General features: G+C 40.7%; 1 protein-coding gene across 1 annotated transcript in view; it reads left to right on the forward strand.

Annotated features, from left to right (window-relative positions):
* STXBP6 (syntaxin binding protein 6) overlaps nucleotides 1–20,711 on the forward strand; it is a 99,105-nt gene that overhangs the window by 25,065 nt on the left and 53,329 nt on the right. Inside the window, exon 2 of the mRNA XM_081866471.1 lies at nucleotides 368–555. Within this exon, the coding sequence (XP_081722597.1) occupies nucleotides 402–555 (154 nt within the window). The 5' untranslated portion in view covers nucleotides 368–401. The remainder of the gene's footprint in view (nucleotides 1–367; nucleotides 556–20,711) is intronic.

Below are 20,711 nucleotides of genomic sequence, written 5' to 3' on the forward strand. Positions count from 1 at the left end.
AAACCTTCTTCCTACAAGCTGCAGTTTTTTCTGCTCTGAGAGGGTATAGTGGTTTGGTGAAAAAAATAATACTTAGTCCATGGAAAGAGTTTCTGTTGTCTCATCCTCTCAGTATGACAGATAATGGATTCTGAGAGGGCATAAACTTGAGGGCAGTTGCCATGATGACAGTAGCAAGGATCTTGTTATACTGTTCGGGTTTAATCCTTGACCATATAACTACTTTTGCATTTTTTATCTTGTATATGTTTTTGCATGTACTTTCTACTGAAGAGTAATGGAAATCAGTATACTATATGTGAAGGGTAATGGGAATCAGTATGCTGTATAAGTGAAATTAAAATGTACCATATGAATTTTATTCTAGGAACGCAATCCGTCTCCTCCATCTCTGATCTACAATGAGTGCCAAATCCGCTATCAGCAAAGAGATTTTCGCTCCGCATGATGAAAGAATGTTGGGAGCAGTCCAAGTAAAAAGGAGAACGAAGAAAAAGATTCCTTTTTTGGCAACGGGGGGTCAGGGCGAATATTTAACTTACATCTGTTTGTCAGGTAAGAAAAATGATTTTGACATCTAACTGTCCTTTCAGTTTCTCTTTGTAGTTTGATTAACTGATTAGATGTTGTGATTGCTAAAAATAATGTAGTACCATGAATTTTAATCAAACAAGTAGATCAACAGTATGCTTTGTCATTTGATATTCATAGGTTTGACTACATAAGGCAAAGGTATGGATGTCTATGGCAATTATATGCTGTAAGTGGCAATGTTGAACTGTCCTTGTAATTTCAGTGATCTTTCTAGTGTTTGACAGGAAATTATAGAAAGATGAATTCACTTTGCCATTCATGTGCTTGGAGGGAATGTATGTGGGTTTCTGGTTTTGGCATTCAGGGATTTATTTATTTGGCACATGTTTTATGCAGATTTAATTTGCTTCCAAATATCCACTGAGCTTCCCTGGGCCTAGAGATTCACTTGCTGTATGAGATCAAAGTTCCATTCTGCCACCATTAGTGGTCCATTGGTTGTCTCTGGAAAGCTCACAAGCAGGGTGTGATGGAGGCTATCCTTAACTTTGTCCTGCTATGCTGTTCTCCCATGAAATTTGTCTAATTATTTTCAAAGCCATACCTGATTTTCCAAATTTTAGAGGAAATAAACTCCACTGGTAGATTTTGATTTATGTGAAGCAGTGCTTTGTTCCAGTTATAACTCTATTTTACAACATGTACCAAAAGGTTTCTATATGTACCAAGAGTGACTGGCCTCATTCATTCCACATTGTCCAATAGGGTAGCAAGGCAGCCTGTTTGTTGACATAATCTAGACATCTCACAATGTCATTAGCTTTTTTACTAAGTAAGCAGTGCATTCTGCCGTTCATCCATCTGTCAAATCAGGTTTCCTATTATGAGAATCATTAAATCGTTTTATTTGCATACCGCCTTTCCAAAGTTAAAACCATGTTCAAGGCAGCTTACAACATGTAAAAAATTACATAATGACAGACATAACAAAAGTAGTAAAATAATAAAACATCAAGAAGTACATATTGAACAATTTCTACATAAATTATAAGTTCTAAAATAAATAAATAATAATAACAGCAACAACCCCCAACAAAAACACACCCCTAACAATACCTCAGCCCAATAGTCTGTTCAAGAGCTTCAACTTTTGTAGTTGGAGTCAGGGCCAAGTAGAAAAGGGGTTTCAGAGCAAGGAACTGGTATTCCTGGACTCACAGCAAAGGTGGTCCCCGTTAATCCACCCTACTCATCCCTGGAGGTAGATCATTGGCATGAGATCATCTGAAAAACAGCTCCTTGTCCTCTCTTCTGCTATTGGGTCACCTTGTTATGTCTTTTGAGGACCTTTTACTCCAGACTTGAAGTTCTCTGGAGAGGAGCTCTCACAGAGGTCTTCTAAATTCACATCTTTGAATAGCTATGTCCTGCTTCCTTTAGTAGTCAAATAGAAGTCTAAGGGTAATTAAAATGGCTGTATGTCTAAAAATGAGGTAGATTTGTTAACGAGCCACAAATTAGCTTTAATTTGCAACTTTAAATTATAAGCTTTGCTCAAAACTTGGCTTACCTACCGTTTCAGACATTTTCTTTGCAAAGGTAGGGTCACAGCACATATGCTGTCTCGTAGTAGGCCAATACTAATAATTCAAATTTAGCTATGATATAATTGGGTAACACAGATGCAATAATAACTTTTAAAAGAGAAGATAGAAAAGGAAGGCTGTTTTTCCAGGTCAAAGCCAATTTTAACAGTCCTTAGAGATAACTATATATTGAGCTATGAAGGAGCTTTGGAAGTTTGTTCAGTTGATTATTGCACTCCTTTAGCTTGTGGGATCTATTTTTCTCCCATCCTTATTCTGCTGTTGAAAAGCATACTGCAGAGAACAGGCAACGCTTGTTAGACTGCAAAGAACTCAAGAATATAGTCCTGTAATTGTAGGCTAGCAGTATTGATAATTTAGAGTGTAAAGCTGAGCTGACATTTAGGTCCAAATGTCATGTTGTGTATTTGCAGTCCACAGGTGCAAAGGACAGGAATTATTGGCGAGTGCACACCTCAACCTGCTGTGTCAGACTGGGTCTTAACTTGCTAGTTGATCCACTGGTTTAAATCCATTGCTCTTATTTAATAAATTTTATATTTCACCTTTCAAAAGCTCAGGGCTTCTGGAAAACCTTCTTTACAATCTGTTGTCTTCTGGTTCGAACAATTAAAAACAAAAAGATTCCCCTCTTCACTCCCAGTGGAATTGACTACATGTAAAAGATACTGGGAGTGGATGAGTTCCCCTATGAAAATGCAGAGTAGAATGCTTCCCTTGACCCTCCTTCTAGAAGAGAGGCGTCCCAGCCAGCTATTTGGATAGTGCGCACCCCGGAAATGATCTCTTTCAGCTTCTGCCTTCTGGAAGAAGGTACAGGGTTATAAAGACTAGGACTAGCCGCCTGAGAAATGCAGCGTAAGATAGTCTCTATGTGAGTATTTAATTATGGGGTATTTAATTATGGGGTATTAGAGTTTTTAGGGGCTAACCAGGCTGGGATAGTTGGGATAGCAGGCTTGGTTTTTGAATGTCTGATGTATATTTTTCAATTTCATTGTTCTGTATGGGACAGTGACAATAAAGATTATCGTATCGTATCGTATTTGAAAGAATGGCAGGCTGGGGCTCCTACCTGTGAATTCATGTAGCTTGTAAATTCTATGCTTCTGTTTCAAATGTCAGAACCTCCTTTTGGAGAAAGCAAAGAGGTTCATCAGTAAAGAGGTGTTGGCTTGTGGGATGTGATGCAGATTGCACCAATACTTGTTGATATGTCAAAATGCAACTCCACCCTTGCACCTGATTTTATTGGGTTTTTGTTGTTGTTGTTGTTAATATAGTATTTTTGTACTTCTCTTTGGTTTTTTTAGATGGAAGTCTCCTGACCTTACAAACCATTTTTTGGAGGTACTGGTGGGGGGAGTGGGGGGTTGAAAAGCCCTGCTGCACTATCAGAAGCCCTTTGAATCTTGCCCAGACATCCATATCAGGGTTCACCATGATCTCTATGTGATAAACATTAAAGACACAGGAAATTTGATCATGGATCTCCATCAGTCTCTTATCATTTGACCCTGAATAACCTGGAATGTCAGAGAGAACTAACAGTTTCTTCTTTACTTAGCCATTTATTTCTTGTTCTGAGATTCTTATAGATCTATTTCCAGAGTTCTCCTCAACTTTTCAGCTTGGGGACTTACAGGGAGGAGTCGAGCACAGTGTGGGCAGTCTTTTAATTTCTTTAAATCTGCCTTCCTACCCTGAGTGGGGGGCATTACTCATAAATATCATCAGAGAACTTTTAAAAAAGTTAAGCCACTGTGGGATAACTTACAGGTAAGAAACCCAGTGGGCTGTGTTCTAGCCTGTTAATTGATTCCAGTCTTGTCATGGGTAGCGTAGCAATAGCTGTGAGTAGTCTTTCGTCCAGTACTTGCAGATTCAGGAACAGCTGGAAGAGACTGACTGCTGCTTGGAGGCATGTCAGTCAAACTTGATATCGGGTGCCAAAATAGCTTCTGTCATCGCTGTCTCCATTCTAGCAGCTGATTAGCAGCAGGGTGTTTGCTCACTGCTCTGGTATGCCTATTTTTAATTTTCTCAGAAAACAGTTTTGGAAATTAAAAGAATCCTTAATTTTTTTCATTCTTACTGTGAAATGTAGTCTCCTACTCCCCAATTGCCATGGGTTTCTAAATAATAGAAAGTGGTTCACACACATACACTCTTTATTTATTTCCAGTTTTTCTCAGTGGATGCACTCAGAGAAGGCAGCTGTGTTGACACTAGCAAACTTTCAGAATTCCTGATGACTTTTAGACTTCATTTATTGCCATACTATAAAGCTTTATGTGGAATGGATAACCATAATAGTAATTTCCTTGTGGTTTGGCTGATGACCTGTGTGGCACTTGATGGTGTGATTTTCTTTCAAAGCATTAAAATACGAAATTGTGTTCTAATTAAAGAAAAGGTGTTGCATACTCTTAGCCTATTACTGCTTTTGTTTCAGGAGGACCTCACCCACGAGTTCACAATTTGTGGTAAATGTTTGATCATGATGAAAGCCATTTTAGATGTGCAACTAGATTATACAATATGTATTGCCAATTAGCCCTTAAGTGAAATCATAAAAGGCAGCATCGGTAAAGATAAAATTGCATTGTATATAAGCTCTTGTGTCCATTTGAAATGAGGAGATGGTGGTGGTGGTTTTGTAGCTAATGAACCCTCTAATGTGTATATCAGCTAAAGTTAACTTTAGCTATTTTAAAATTATTGCTTCTAAAAGCATGACGTCATCATGGTGGATTGCATGGGGGAAAGTCATTTATTTTACACGAATGTGATTTGCACAAGTAAAATGGTTGAAATGGAGTGCTCTGATCCAGATAAGCCCATATGTGAGCTTAAGTGCTTTTTTGTACATACGAGTATATGTATCCATTTTCCTTTCCATTACAGCAACTCTCGCTGTCTTCCACTGTGGAGGGTTTCTTCTGGGACAGCATGCCAGTCAGTTGACCAGTCAACTATTGTCGATTGACCATCTGCTTGAACACTTTCAAATATTCCATTATCCCAAGATTATTACTTGTAGCTGGCAACTTACTTTCACAACTACTTTTAAAAATTTGATTTGTACTATTAATTGCCTTCTTTCTTTCTTTCTTTTTAGAAAAATCATTTAAAATGCATACAAAAAACTGCAGGCCAGCTGGTGCTCCAGTATAAGAGCCAAGCAGAAACCGTTCAGTAAATTGTTCACACTAACCTATCATCATTAAAAGTAATTATAATTTCCATCAAGAAATTAATTTCATTATAGTGGAATCACGTCTTATGCAAGGGTTAGGTTCTGGAGTCAGCATGTCAGGCAAAAAAATTGCTTATAATCAAAATTACAATCAAAATCTTTTGACACACTTTCCCTCCCCTGTCAGGCTGTGAGGCACAGCTTGTTTCTGAGCTGGAGCTGTATGTATTGGTAGTCCAGTCAGAGGAGCTTTCCTGCCCACTCCTCCATGTGTGAGCCTGGAGGGCAGGGATGAAAAGCAGAGGAGGAGGCAGAGAGGGAGAGAAAGAGAAAAGGGAGGCAGGAAAAAAGGCTGGAACAGTTCCTTAAACTGGTGGATGGGATCCTAAGAGAGGGAAGGAGGAACAAAAAACAACAACAAGGTTCCTTGCTGCTTTTTCCAGGGGTGGCAGCTGCACATGACCTGCTGTGGAGCACGTTTTTTTTTTCCTTTTTGCCAAGCATGCGTGGTTGAATTTGTATGAGTTAAATGCAAGTATGATGCAGCTCCACTGTATTTCAGCTCTTTTGTAGTTAGCATATGTACAGTTGGTGATTTAAGTGTGTGTGTGTGTGTGTGTGTGTGCACGCGCGCGCGTGCGTGCACACACACACAGACTGCTCTTTTTGTTAAAAAGTGGGGTGCTAGCACTCACTGGAGAGCCAGTGTGGTGTAGTGGTTAAGAGCAGTGGACTCCCAATTTGGTGAACCGGGTTCGTGTCTCTGCTCCTCCACATGCAGCTGCTGGGTGACCTTGGGCTAGTCACACTTCTCTCTGAAGTCTCTCAGCCTCACCTCACAGAGTGTTTGTTGTGAGGGAGGAAGGGAAAGGAGATTGTTAGCCACTTTGAGACTCCTTCGGGTAGTGATAAAGACGGATATCAAATCCAAACTCCTCCTCCTCCTCCTCCTCCTCCTCCTCCTCTTCTTCTTCTTCATCATCATCATCATCATCATCATCATCATCATATTTTAAAAAAAGGTGCTGAGGGTGCCAGCACAAAATGGCTGCCATGAACAGCAACGCCTTGATGATACTCTGTACTAGTGAATACCGTGTGTGTGTGTAATTGTTCTAATACAGGTAATGGTCTCTGAAATAGCTTTTTTGGTAGGCCACAGTGGGCAGGGGGGAGACACACACTCTCCAAGGTCCTGTTATGTGAGAACAGAACCCCACATGGTGCCCTTTATCTTCTGGCTAAAATTCCTTATATGTAGGATGCGGCTGACTGCTTTCTCTGTAGTTTGCCTGACTAATACTTTATGGGTGGTGTTGTAATATCTGAGAGGACCCAAAGTGTGAAAATAACTGTCTCCTGATGATTTTTGAGGATAGTGTAATGTACATGACAACTTTTTAAAGCCAAGCAGCTGTCGACCAGATGGCTTCACTGTCCTTGAAAATGAAGAAAAGCTTACAAAACCCAAGTCTTACAGAATTCATTTCCAGTAAGATTAGATCTACAGGGTAATAGTTGTCTATTAACGTGGTCAATTATATATATATATATATATATATATGCAGGTTTTGGTGTCCTCGGGTGTCTTCCCGTGTAAAAGTTGGGGTGTCTAGGCGACGTTTCGACGAGGTCTCACTCGTCATCTTCATGTCAGCTGGAAGGTTTCCTCCCCGTAGAGGTAAGATATTTGCTTTCGTAGATTTTCACGGGTACAGGAATGCAGGTTTTGGTGTCCTCGGGTGTCTTCCCGTGTAAAAGTTGGGGTGTCTAGGCGACGTTTCGACGAGGTCTCACTCGTCATCTTCATGAAGATGACGAGTGAGACCTCGTCGAAACGTCACCTAGACACCCCAACTTTTACACGGGAAGACACCCGAGGACACCAAAACCTGCATTCCTGTACCCGTGAAAATCTACGAAAGCATATATATATATATATATATATATATATAGTGAACTGACAAACTGTGTAATGGCCTTCTTCAGATGTAAACAAGCCTCAGGCTCCTGTGTCCTCCTCTCAGCATGCCCTCTTCTTTCTTCCCCACTTTGTAATAATTTCAGAATATGACAAATAGTTGTACAGTACAAGTTTCATACAGAATTGCCTGCCTACCTTCCATTCATTTTTGTAGCTAATCCTTCAGAGGGCTGTAGAATTGAACCCATTTATTGTAAAGATGCAATATTGTGGAAGAACATAATAATTCTCCATATTACACAAGAACTTTGTAAGTTGTAAGAATGCTTTGAATAAAGCAGATGGTATATTCTGATTCATACAAAATTCGTCTTCTGTTAAGATACTACCCCTATTCCACAAATAAGATTTACAATGCAGTCCTGTGCACACTTACTTGGGAATGGGACTTACTTCTGAGTAGACATGCACTGCACAGCATGCTATGCTAATTAAGTGATTAGTCTTTCCAGTGTTTTCATTGTCAGCTCTGTGTGTTAACACCTCAGGGGTTTTCCAGGAGATTGTGAATAGGTATTTCAGTACCTGCCATGTACTTCTAAAACCCCCCAGATAATCTTATTCACAAAAAGTATGTGAAAGACTGGCAATAAATAGTGACAAGGGATTGGTAGCAAAAGTATTACACAATCTTACTGAATGTGCCCTTCAAATTTACCTTCTTGTATCCTTTAAACAAAAAGATTTAATAAAATTATTATTTGAGACCAAACCAAAACATAGCAGCATGGCATGCATTGGCAAAACCATAGAGATATAGACGATAGAGGTTAGGGGCTGGATATTCAAGCTCAACAGAGCAGATTTCAATTTATTTTTATTTTTGAGTATGTTAAGTATGGAATGGAGTTACTGTCACATTGACTACTGTGATGGTAGAACTAAAAAGGCTCCGAACCTCAATCATTGAGAAACATTAACTACTACATTAACAAAAAAAAGTTCTAAATCTTGCAGAAATGCATATTTTCAGTTAACATTATACCATTATGAAATATACAAATTTCAGGCTGATCTTGAGTTGTTCATACAGCTCTTGTGTACCAAAGCACGGGCCACTTGAGAAGAAGGGAAAAGGCCTGCATCTTGCTAAAGAGAACTAACTGCCTATGTCAGGTATGGATTATCCTCCTACCCCCCCCCCCCCGGTAGCCTCAGAGGCAAGAAGAAAAAGAGTTCGTATTTTATGGCTTTTTATTCAGTCATCTGGTTGCAAAACAAAAGATCCTTGTCTCCACGCATAGGAGACGTTGGCTACTCTGTGTCCCTCCTCTTTCCGTCCTGGAAACCTACAGGAAGTCACATCCTTCTGTCTTCTCTGTCCTTGAAAGGGATGCGTCTTTGGACTAGGAGGGTCTCCCATACTCTCCAGGGAGGTCTTTGCTGTCTGCTCTCTAACTTCCTCCTTCTCCACCACCATCACTATCTTGTAACTCGGGATTTCCTCATTCAGCTGTACATCATTCCTGTCTCCCTCTCTGCTGAAGCTGCTGGAGACTGGGCATGGAGGGGGGAGCGAAACTTCCCATTCCTCCTCCTCTTCTGAGAGGGGCCGATCAGACCAAGGGCTCATTTCCCATTCCTCCTGTTCAGTCCAGTCCCTGACAGCCTATGAAGCCATTCTTTCTGACATTTGCTATGCAAAGCAAAGTAGTCATGCGCATCTTCACCTCTACATAGTTCCATCCTCATATCAATATATCACAATGTTTAGCCGGTGATATATTGCAATATATCACCCATCCCTACTCATCACATCATGACCATCTGCTGAGGCTTAAATACAACATTTTGAACTATTTTGGAATCTCTCAAATCTCTTGAAGACCACTTGCTAATAAAGACCATTCTTCTGCATCATACACCTATGTTTGCAGACTCCCTTTATGGTTGCCTCTGTCTCTTTCCATGAGCACTGAACACAGAACAGGTTTTTGAGCCATTTTCTGAGGGAAGGCTAAGCTCCAGTTCCCATAATTTGACATCTTGATTTGACACCACCTCACCCCTGCCTGTAATATACTTTTAAAATGCCTAATTTCCTTTGTGCTCTGTCTAAAACAGTTGCATTTTTCTTTTAACCAAACCATGTAATTATTGCTCAGAATGAGAAATGTCTAGCAGATAATGAACAGAAGTTCTCTATTATTACCTGTTCCTAATGAGTTGGTTGAAATATATTATTTTATTTTTAGAAAGAAAGGTCTAGGTATATAGGACATAGTCTTATGTAATGACACAGCGATAGGCATGACAGTTTGGAATATTATTATTAACTCTCCTTGTCCTGCTGTCACCATTCTCCTTTTAAGCATGCTCATAGTTTTGTTCCTTCATGAAAAATAGTTGAACTTGAGAAACACAGGGAAGAAAAATCTCTTATTCGGACTCCATGGTAGGTTTATCATAGATAGCCAATTTTGTTAGGACCATCTGTGGAAGACAGGACTACACATTTAGGGCTTTAAATTATCATAATAACAAAGGTTTACATTTTATATAGAGCTTTTGAATTGTTCAGAGTGCTTTCTGTATATTATCTCACCAATCCTTAACAATATCTTTGTAGGGATAGGCAAATCTCATTCCTATATTATAGGGAAGGTGAAAGTGGTTTGCCTAAGGCAAGAGAGTTTGTGGCTTATGTGAAATTAGAAGCAGGTGGTAATCCTAGGTTTCTAACCTTTCTCTACTAAATGGAAAATTTTATTTGGAGGGTGGGGTGCTAATTCAATCACTGAGGTAGTACAGTAGTGGAATTGTTAAATCATTCTCCCCACCCCCACCCCACAATGCTCATTTTCTGATCTAAATCGTTCCCTCCAAAAATACAGTTTCCTCGGTTGAGCAGCTAGGATCAGGAGGCATGCTTGGGGGAAAGGTTTAAACATTTGCGCTTTGGCACTGCTTTTTCAAGAACAGAACTCCCCTTAGACCAGCCATGGAAGGAATAGGGAAGAGAGTCTGATGCCGTTCCCTATACATGCCTCTTGAGAGAGTGTTTCTCTCCAGAAATCCAGAATCTCCAGGCATCCAGTAGAAGTAAGGGGAGGGGGAGAGACTACTCTGTGATTTCATGCCCCCATAACACAAATAAGTGGTTTCCCAGTTGCATGTATTTCCAGTAGGCGAAAGCAAGAATTGTAGGTTCTGCAGAAAGAATGTTAGAGAATTAGAAACCTTGCAAATGAATCACATCAGTATGAAGATCCTATTGACGTGGCAGTTGTGTGCGATTTTGTTCTGATGCAACCAAAGAATTTGCACATACGTGTGTGTGTGCGTGCGTGTGCGCGCACACACATGCACACACTGTTAAAAGCACACCCAGCCCCAGTCACCAGTAGGATGTGTAAGGTTCAGACCCTTCTCTCTGAACTAAGTTAGAATATGCAAAAATGTGGAATTCATGTTCCTCTTCTCCCAGTTCTGTGTGGCCTGAGTGTATGCTGTTCTGCTTTTAGAAAGGTGTTGAAGTTGACAGAAATCTCAAGATAAGCTGTAGTGAGTGTTTCAAGACCTGTGCAGTTTAGGAGTACCACAATTTGTATGAAATTAGTTATTTGCAAAATGCTTAAATAGATATTACCCTTAAGAAAGTCTCTTGACACACTGGGCAGATGGCAGCCTAAGGCCCCAACTGCACCATACGTTTAAAGTAGTATAATACCACTTTAAACAGTCATAGCTTCCCTCAAAGAATCTAATGCAAACATACATCTTTACTCCTTCAACAAGCCTTTCCCACTGATAATTGGATTTAGTCTAAAAATGTTCACGTCCTGGGAAGCTTCGACATCTTTTCCCACAAGAGACAACTCAGTCACCTGGCTGTGAATTCTGAATTGCCAGAGAGCTCTTGTGATCCCCTTGTGGGAAGTTTGTATTGATATGTCTGATAGTAATTCAGTGCTTATGTTAATTGCAATTCAATATACCTTCAGTCCAGAACTAACATTAATCACGCTTTGTGTCTTAGAGCTAAATCCTTGCCAGGATGCTTCATTCCTATAACTGGGTATCTCCTCCAGCAGCTTTTGCCCCATGGATTACACATGTGAAATACTTTTATTCCTCCAGGAGGATGCTCCATGCTCCTCTGTTTTTCAAAACAGCCCTGATCCTGTGAATGGATTCCTTATCTCCTCTCTCTGCCTCTTAAGCAGTGTTTTGTAATTTCTTCAGGTTAGTCAGGATCCTTGTAGGAAATGCATGTCAGTGTTATCCAAAAAGGAAACCTTTTTCTATTTTTGAACTTCATTTGAAGGCACTTCCTGTTCCCACTTGACACCATTGGGTGCCCTTTCAGAAAGTGGAGGTGATTTATAAGCTGTCAATGTAGTTTGCTGAGGACAGAGTACCAAAATCAATTGAACCCCAGACTCGGCCATGGCAACCTACAGTGAAAGTCAGGAAACCACTCTGTCCTTCCTTTCTCTGGACAAATCTTGTTTCTCCCTCCTATCTCTACCTTTCCTTATTTCCCTTATTCCTTATTTCCTGGGTGTCAAAGGCTTTCAACCTTTCAATATCCAAACTTCAGTCATTTGCATCTGAGCACTCTTTCCTCCTCCACACATTGCATATGGACTTCGGTTGCAACTCTGCTGGTTCCCTAGGCAGTTTCTCAGTCTCCATCTATCTTTGTGGAGGGACTGTTTTGCTTAAGTATTATAGTAGTAGCAGTAGTAATAATACCCCACCCATCTGGCCCATTTAAGCAATGTGGATTTGAGTAACCCGTGTAACTTGTAACAACCAGCCATCTTGCCGTTTTATATTTGTGCGTTAGGACTTCAAGCCACAAAACCACTTTCCGCCATTTTGTGTAAATATAAGTATTATAAATATAGTGACATTTGCTGTTCTTGCTCATTCCCCCAAACCTTTCCAAATTGGCAGGAACATAACCATAGTGCAGTAACCTCTGCCAAAAGTTGTACTTCTTTGAGCATGGGTGACAGGTTCGCATGTAGGTGTGAATGGAAGAACAATCTGATCCATTAGATTGTTGCCACACATTGCACCCTATTGTGAAGACAGGAACAATGCCCAGTTTCCCTTGCCAGCCCCAATTTTGCAGCTAGAGAATGTGAAGGGAGCTTGTTGTTTTTCCCTTTCTTTAAAAGAATGGGTACCTGACCAGTAAAGTACTTATAGGTTGCAGTCCTGTAGTTTCTTACCTGAAAGTATGTCAAGCTGAATTCAGTGGGACTTGCTTCTGATGTAGCCATGTTTAAGATAGTGCTGGGACTCACCCTGACCTCTTTAGTAGAAGGTTGCGTGTGTGGAGGGGGGGGTGTATTCAAACTGATCTCGCACCGTCCCCAGGTATTGCATTCTGCTAGTCATAATTTTTAAAAAATTATTAGTCAAGTCAGTTCAGGAGAGAGGCACCACTTAAGACTTCAGAGAGCAAGCCCATTCCAGAATCACAGACGAGCTGCATTACAAGAATGCAAAGAATCTTAAGATTAGGTATTGGTATGGTCCATTCAGAGTGACTTAATATGATGGTGATAAGCAAATGTAAACACTGTTGAGATAAGTAAACCATACTTTAAAATAGAACACCATTTCCTTGATCATAAATAAGGGCTGTGGATCTAGGAAATATTGCCAACTAAACTTAAACAAAGAGTTTGGATTTTACAAAAATATTTATTCCTCAATATGAGAAAGTGGAAAATTGGATTGAAAATATGACTTCTGGTAACTTTGACTATAAAATATGTCTAATTTATGGTTTACTTCCATATAGCCTATGTGTATGGACTTGAGTTGTTATGCTAATATTTCTATTTTGATTTTTTTTTAAAAAAGATCACAATTATAAAACCACATAAAAGACTTTAATTAAAAATAGCTGAAAACGTAGATATATTTTATTTTTTGCTTATTTGAATACCCATGGAGTTGAAGATGTCTGGGTCCTCCATTAAAAATGTAGCCAGCACTCATAGGTTTCACCTAAAATGGTACTACTGAGCCAATTACCGTTTGTTTCGCTTTATAAGACTCACTTTTCCCCTCCTAAAAAGTAAGGGGAAATGTGTGTGCGTCTTATGAAGTGAATGCAGGCTGCGCAGCTATCGCTGAAGCCAGAAGAGCAAGAGGGATCAGTGCACACCCTCTTGCTCTTCTGGCTTCAGGGATAGCCACGCAAAGCCTCTTGAGCGCAGCCGGAGCGCTCCTCCCTCTTCGCTCAGGAGGCTTTGCGTTGCTTTCTTGTTTTCCTCTAAAAACTAGGTGCGCCTTATAGAGCGAAAAATACGGTATGCAGTTTGCCTTTGGTTCAGCTGTTTGTCCCCAGTTTGTAGGTTTACAGGCCAGCCTGCAAGAGAAACTTTTCAGCCCTCCTTCCCCATGTTACAATGGAAGCTAAAAAAAGGTGCAAGTGATGTGCACATCTCCTTCCACATTAGCAGGAGTTGGACTCCAGGCTTAACAGGAAATTAATAATATTTATTTATTTATTTATTTATTTATTTATTTATACATACATACATACATACATACATACATACATACATACCCTGCCCATCTGGCTGGGCTTGCCCAACCACTCTGGGCGGCTTCCATCAAAATATTAAAATACAGTAGTCCATCAAACATTAAAAGCTTCCCTAAACAGGACTGCCTTCAGATGTCTTCTAAAAGTCAGATAGTTGTTTATTTCCATGACATCTGGTGGGAGGGCATTCCACAGGGTGGGTGCCACTGCCGAGAAGGCCCTCTGCCTGGTTCCCTCTAACTTGGCTTCTTGCAGTGAGGGAACTGCTAGGAGGCCCTCGGCGCTGGCCTCAGTGTCCGGGTAGAACAATGGGGGTGAAGACGCTCCTTCAAGAAAGGCGGAACAATGCCTATAATTCCTCCTAAAGGCTAACATTGAGGAAACGTTAAACATATTGATGAGTGAATTTTCAAAGGCTGAATATTCCAAAAGAGCAGAGTGTAAATTCCAAGCCTTTTCCTAGCCGAACTCTTTATTGTCTGGTAAATAAGCAGTTTTACTTCTCAAGGGACTCAGGCATCTTTCTCACAAATGTAGCAGAAGATATGGGAAACTTGCATTTTCCCCCCTCCAAGGACCCAAACAGTGTCAGAGGGCTGTCAGTGTTATGTCTCATCCTCTTCCCCATCATTTCCTTGCAAGAAGAAAAGGTTTAGTAGCTGAATGTTCCTGCTGTATCAATTCAGTGTAAAAGCACTCACATAGTATTCCAGCATAAATACACTCCCTCTGCTTCTGCAATGCTCTCTTGTTTTGCAATTGCCTTTCCGTTCCTTTGTTTTGTTCAGCTTAATTCTACACAGAGCATTTCCCGCATTCCAGCACCAGGGTGTACATAATCTTTTTTAAACAATGCTGAGCAGGCTAGGCTGTTGAAAGATTGTTAACCCACACTTCAGCACAGTTCTGCTGTGCAGAGAGCAGGATAGCCTGCTGATGGATTGGGACTAGGTAACTTAAGAGTAGCTGCAAAGGGTGGTATTCAGCATAAGTTTTATTTCGAGTAGACCTATTGAAATGAATGGCCCTAACTTAGTCATGTTCATGAATTTAAATGGGCCTATTCTGAGTAAAACTGTCTCGAATCCCACCTTTATGGCTTTTGGGACTTTCATGTTGTGTTACATTGAACCAACTTGCTTTGTTCTGAAAGGGCTCTAGAACGTTGAAATTCTTGTTACGTAAACAGAATCTAGGTTCTATATGCATCTTGTATTAACATCCGTAATAGCTTTTGTTTGTGTGTTTGACCTTGTCCTGTAAAAATAATAATACTGAGTGCTTTGAGTGTTTAAAATATATATTCTTCATTTTCTCATGATCAGTGAACCGTTTTTTACACATTAACTTAGACTTACTATATGGTGTGTGGGTGTGGGTGTGTTCCATCCCATATGGAAACTGCATAAAGTTAAAAAGGAAGGAATAGATTAGATGTTTGCATATAGAACTGTGCAGTGGTTGTGTGCGTCTGTGGCAAAATCAAAGAAAATAGTTATTTGCAAATGAAGATAAAAATGCCAAAATGTGACCTATTATCTGGCTAATTTCAACCTCAACATGCTCTGCTCTCCAGATGTCTGATAAATATTTACTACTAGGAATAAAGAAAGATCTTTTAGTGTCATGTAGGAGAGGGAGCATTAGAACCCAGCTAAGAGAGAGAGAAAAAACAACTGAATTTGTAACAAGCAGTATAAGAGTGAACCAGGATATCATTTAATATATATTTCAACATCCATGCTGTTAAGAGGGAGAGGAGTATCATCCAAGCAACTGAAAATCAAATGGGTCTATTTTGCTGTGATTCCATGTATTGGGACCAACATCTGGCTGATTTGTACTGAAAAAGGACACTGAATTCTTGTGGCTATTTTATATATTTTTTTAACTCTTCAACCTTTTCAAGTGTTTCTTAACCCAGTTCTCAACAACCTCTCATATCTAGTCACTGAAAATTTTTATGTTGTATCATAGAACTGCTGTATTGCTCCCTATTCAATAGGGATAGTAGAAAAGATGACAAGCACCTTTTTACCTTCCCCAAACTGGTACCTTCCAGATTATTCTCGTTCTCCTTTGCAACCCCCAAATGGACCCCACAAAATTGGGAGCCCTCAAGAAGAAAGGTGGTGTTGTGTGGGGGCCACAGGAAGAAGGTGAATTAACAAAAAACCTCATATCCTCCTTTTATTAGCACTGGTGTCCATTGGATCAAAAGTCCCTTTCTGAACAGAAAGGCACCAGTTGGATTCCACCCAGTGTATTTGCTCACTCGTTTTCCTGTTGCTTTACCTTTTTCAATCCCTGTCATCATCAGGGACTCAGGTGATGAGAAATACTTCTGTCTGAGACTTTGAAGAGCTGCTGCCAGTCTGAATAGATATGGGGCTTGTTTTAGCTAACCAAAGTTAAGATTAATCACACTTCTGCGTTAGGCTGACTTGCTAAACTAGGAATGGAGAACCTGTAGCCATCTAGATGTTGTTGGACTTCACGTCCTTAATGAACCCCAGCCACCATGGCCGATGGTCAGGGATGATGGGAGTTGTAGTCCATCAACATCTGGAGGGCCACAAGCTTACCAGTCCTGTTCTGGACCACCTTTAGCTATAATATAAAATAGAAACAGGAATTTCTGATACCCCTTGTTCTGACTTCACCAGAAGAGAGGTAAATGGGAGCACACAAGCCTAAGGCTCATTGATGTACTGCTAAAACCATGGTTTACCATTGCATCCAAATTCTGTCATCCAAAACACTTAGGATGGTGAGTGTCATAGATTATAAATCTGGTATGGTGTAAAAGGTTAAATATTCTGTTGCATAAAAGTATGTTATCCCATTCTAGCCGAGAACACGTTCTTTTTGTTTGAAATGTGGATTCTGAGCTAAAATTATCCTCCTTGCCAGCCCTCGTGTCAGGTAATATAGACCAAGTTCATTCTGGAGGGATTTGCAGTTTCACAACACTGTTCTTACAGCCGGTGTACAACTTCAGTGTTACTCAGAATTCTTGTTAACAGACTGTGACATGAACTTCCACATAGAAGGCCTGTCATTTTAAGAATAGCTATAACATGGTGGGACTAGAGAAGATCTGCCCAGGGAGTGAGGACTTGGCCATATGAGTGCTTTTGTTCATTCCCTGGGCTGCTGATCCTAGAATAATGGAATTCTAAAGCTGGAAGTAACCCAGAGAGTCATGTAGTCCAACCTCCTACTGTGCAGGAATCACAGTTACCTGAGATATCTAAGGTTCCCTGTAAATGCTGGAAGAACTGAGACACTTCCTTCTTCTCTGCCTAAGATAACAACTTTTATCAGTTGCTGGAAGCCACAGAAGGGAAGACAGCTCCTGCTCATGGGTCTTGCTTGTGGACACAAGCATCTGGTTGGCTACTGTGAGAACAGAAGTCTTGATTAGATGGGCCATTGGCCTGATCCAGCAGGCTCTTCTTATATGCTGCCCTTGGCAGAGTCTCTTGCATCAGGGGGCATAAAAAGCCTGCACCCTTGGGCAGCAGGCTTGCCTTGGCACGGGTGACACCAAAGGGAGTCTGTGGGAAGGGGAAAGCAGACTTGTGAATCCCCTTTCAGTTTCAACCATGATGGTTGGGTAGGTATAAAGCATGTGTTTCTCCTACACAGGGTGGGAGCCTTTGCAGTGAATTGTCTGACAGAAGAAAGTTGCCAGATGTCCTCAGAGTGGGAGTCTAATTGGCAGAAGGTTGGCCTTTCCTGGGTGTGAGCCAAGGTTGGAGCACATGTGCTTTTGTGTGGTCGGGACTGTGTGGATCGTGTGCTTTTAGCAAAACTGTTCTAACCTGTCAGATATCTTCTGGGATAATTGGCTGATTGCAGTAAATATTTTTTGTCGGGGGGAGGGTCTGTTGTTTACATTATGTGCATGGGAGCAGCTGTTTGGCAAGGGTTGGACATTGGTGATGCCACCTCAGTTTCAGTGAACATGTGTAGGGGATACACACGGATGTGATAAGTCACCATGGAAGGAGAGAGCAAGGCTTATTTATACATTGTTCCTTGCTCCCACCCCTTCCGTGGTTGGGTTACTAGTTGCTTGCCTGCTGTGACCACCAGCCTATGTGTCTTGGTGTTTAATGCCAAATTGGCATATCATAGATTCATAGAATCATAGTTGGAAGGAAAGATCTGGGGTTTATTACTGAGACATATTTGACCCCCCTGTGCCCATCCAGATACTCATAGGGTGTGGGGTGGGGCGTGACTGTGTTCCACAGGACTTCCATCTCCATTAACAGGAAACTTCTCTGTCTTGGAGCTGACTTTGAGGACCTGCACCTGGTATCAGGCCCAGGAGACAGGAAACTAGGGTTCCTGTGATGTACTGTCAATGCTGCTGTCAGCAGCTTCTCTTACCAAACTGGTGGAGAAAGTTTTGGAGGGTAGTGTTGGAGTAATTCAACTTGCATGATGAGTCTGCCTCTAGTATTCTGGCTCAGGACTTCATGATGAGCTGGGGGACGGGATATCACCCCGTTGTCATGGTCAGTCAAGTTCCTGGTGAACTTTGAACTTATGGCTCCAATCCCCATCCCCACCCCCTTGCAGGGGTGGTGGACTGATTCGGGGAATGGAGATTTAGAATTTTAGGAAGCCCACTGTGACTTGTTTGCCAGCCACTTTGACGGTAGGATTGCCTGCCTCCATATCAATTTTGACCCCACATCCATATAGTGTTTAGGGTAGCTAACCTTATCCTACAGATGCTACAGGACCATAGCTCCCATCATCCTTGACTATTGGCCATGTTGACTGGGGCTATTGGGAGCTAGGAGTTGAGTAAAAACCGAAGGATCACATGCTATCTATCCCTTGTTTAAGTAATGGTTGGTAAGGTGGGGGAGATGGCTTGACTGTGGAGCTGAACTGGAAGGTGTCCTGTTCCTGGATAGGTAAGTCATAATCATTTGGAAGTTCACTGTCTACCCAGTTTAGACTAACTAGGAATGAGTGGTAACAAGGCGAAGGACAGTTTGCAAGTGGCCTTCCCTCAGGGCCATCTCTGAAATGGTTGCCCTCCAGCTCCACACAGAGCCATTAAAAGAGCACTACAGAGAAATGGAGAGTAAAAGAAAGCATAGTTTAAATATAGAAACTGTGCTTCTGCTTTCTGGTACTTTATTATTCTGAGGATATCCAGTTCCAGGACACCATTGCATCTCATTTTAAGAAACTGTGCGTCTTTATGTATCCTTTCTAGACTGTATGAGAAACACGCTTCAATCCCTCAAATGATTTATTCCAGAAGAGTTAATGGTGAAGTCAGTGGAATTCTTATTTGGCTTCTGTCAATATATTAACTGAGAATTATAGACTTGGAAGTAAAACACACTTCATTCGCTACGGACTCCTTTCTCAGACCTGTCTCCCTGCATCTGACGTACCCTAGATCTTGTGAAGCCTTCTGCTTAAGCCCCAAACCTGCTAAGACTCTAAACTAGATCCTGCAAGAACACTGAATACTTATCTCTGACTAGTTCTGTGCATAGTCAGTGTGATTTCTTTCGCTGTAAGGACTCTAATGAGCAGACCATTGAAAATAAATGGAGAGTGCGGGAAGATGTAGATAGAGCTTGTATGCATTGCTGTTTTTTATCCCCCTAAATGGAAGAAGGCAAGGAGAGCATTTCCCATGTATTCATTGCAAATGCTTTCAGGACTGTATTATTGATGCCTCATATCTACCCTTTCTGATAATTACACCACATTAAGCCATCAAAAAGATGACAGGACTTAACAGAAATGAATTTCATCATAGTAAACAGGACAACACATGGGTGAATATCCTGACTGGAGAAACAAATGCCTAAAGTAAACCTGATTATAGCATAATGATCATTGGATTTTCGTTACTTCAGAAGGTGATCCTCTTTTCTAGCTTGAACACACTATTGTGACATAACCAGACCACTGATTATATTGCACCCCTCTCAATATTTCTGCATCCAGTGGTAATAAATCACATTTTGTTTTAGGTTTTCTTGATTTTTAAGAAAGAACTGTTTGTAACACCTTTCTCTGTTCATAGACAATACATGTTTATGAACAGCAGAAGTAATTATTGTGATAATTCCAATATGCAAGTAAAAATAATAATACTCTTGTCAAATAAATGTCTATAATTCTTACGGTTATGCACATTTTTAAAAATGTCAAGTTACTTGCTTCCATTGCTGCCTAGCTTTCTTTATTATTTTTCTCCTACATATTTATTTTGTTTGAGTTTTGGACTTCTCTCCCAGTGGTGAGCTTCCTATCCAGGTTGGATGTTGCATGGCACCTTATATTTAAACAAACCAACTGAAGACATTAATGAATGCCAATATGTTCTTAATACTTCTTAATTCAGAGTAATGCAATTTTGATATCCTACAGCAGGGTTGGCTAACCTGTGGCCATCCAAATGTTGATGGACCCTAACTCCTATCAGTTTCAGCCGGCAAGGCCAATGGTCTGGGTTGAAGGGAGTTGTAGTTCACCAGCACCTGGAGAACCATAAATTAACCAACCCATCCTATTGATTACCAGCAGCACCTCTGATAGCCAGGGGTGTATGTTTCCTTGTAGCTGGTATTCAGAGGCATTTAGTCCTTGATCTTGGTGGTAGTGTATAGCCCTTGTGACTGGTAGCACTTGATAGCCGTATCCACCATAAGCTTGTCCAATTCCTTTTTTAAAGTTATCCTTGTATCTTAGTATTGTCATTACATCTTGGGGTAGCAAATGCATGCAGGTCCTGCTATCCAAATGCTCATACAAAAATTTGCTTATTGAAACATGAGGAACTAGTACTCAAACCTCACTACACACACCACAGATTCAGATATC

This window comes from Podarcis erhardii (genome assembly GCF_964252035.2).
Source record: "Podarcis erhardii genome assembly, chromosome: 1".
Taxonomy (NCBI): domain Eukaryota; kingdom Metazoa; phylum Chordata; class Lepidosauria; order Squamata; family Lacertidae; genus Podarcis; species Podarcis erhardii.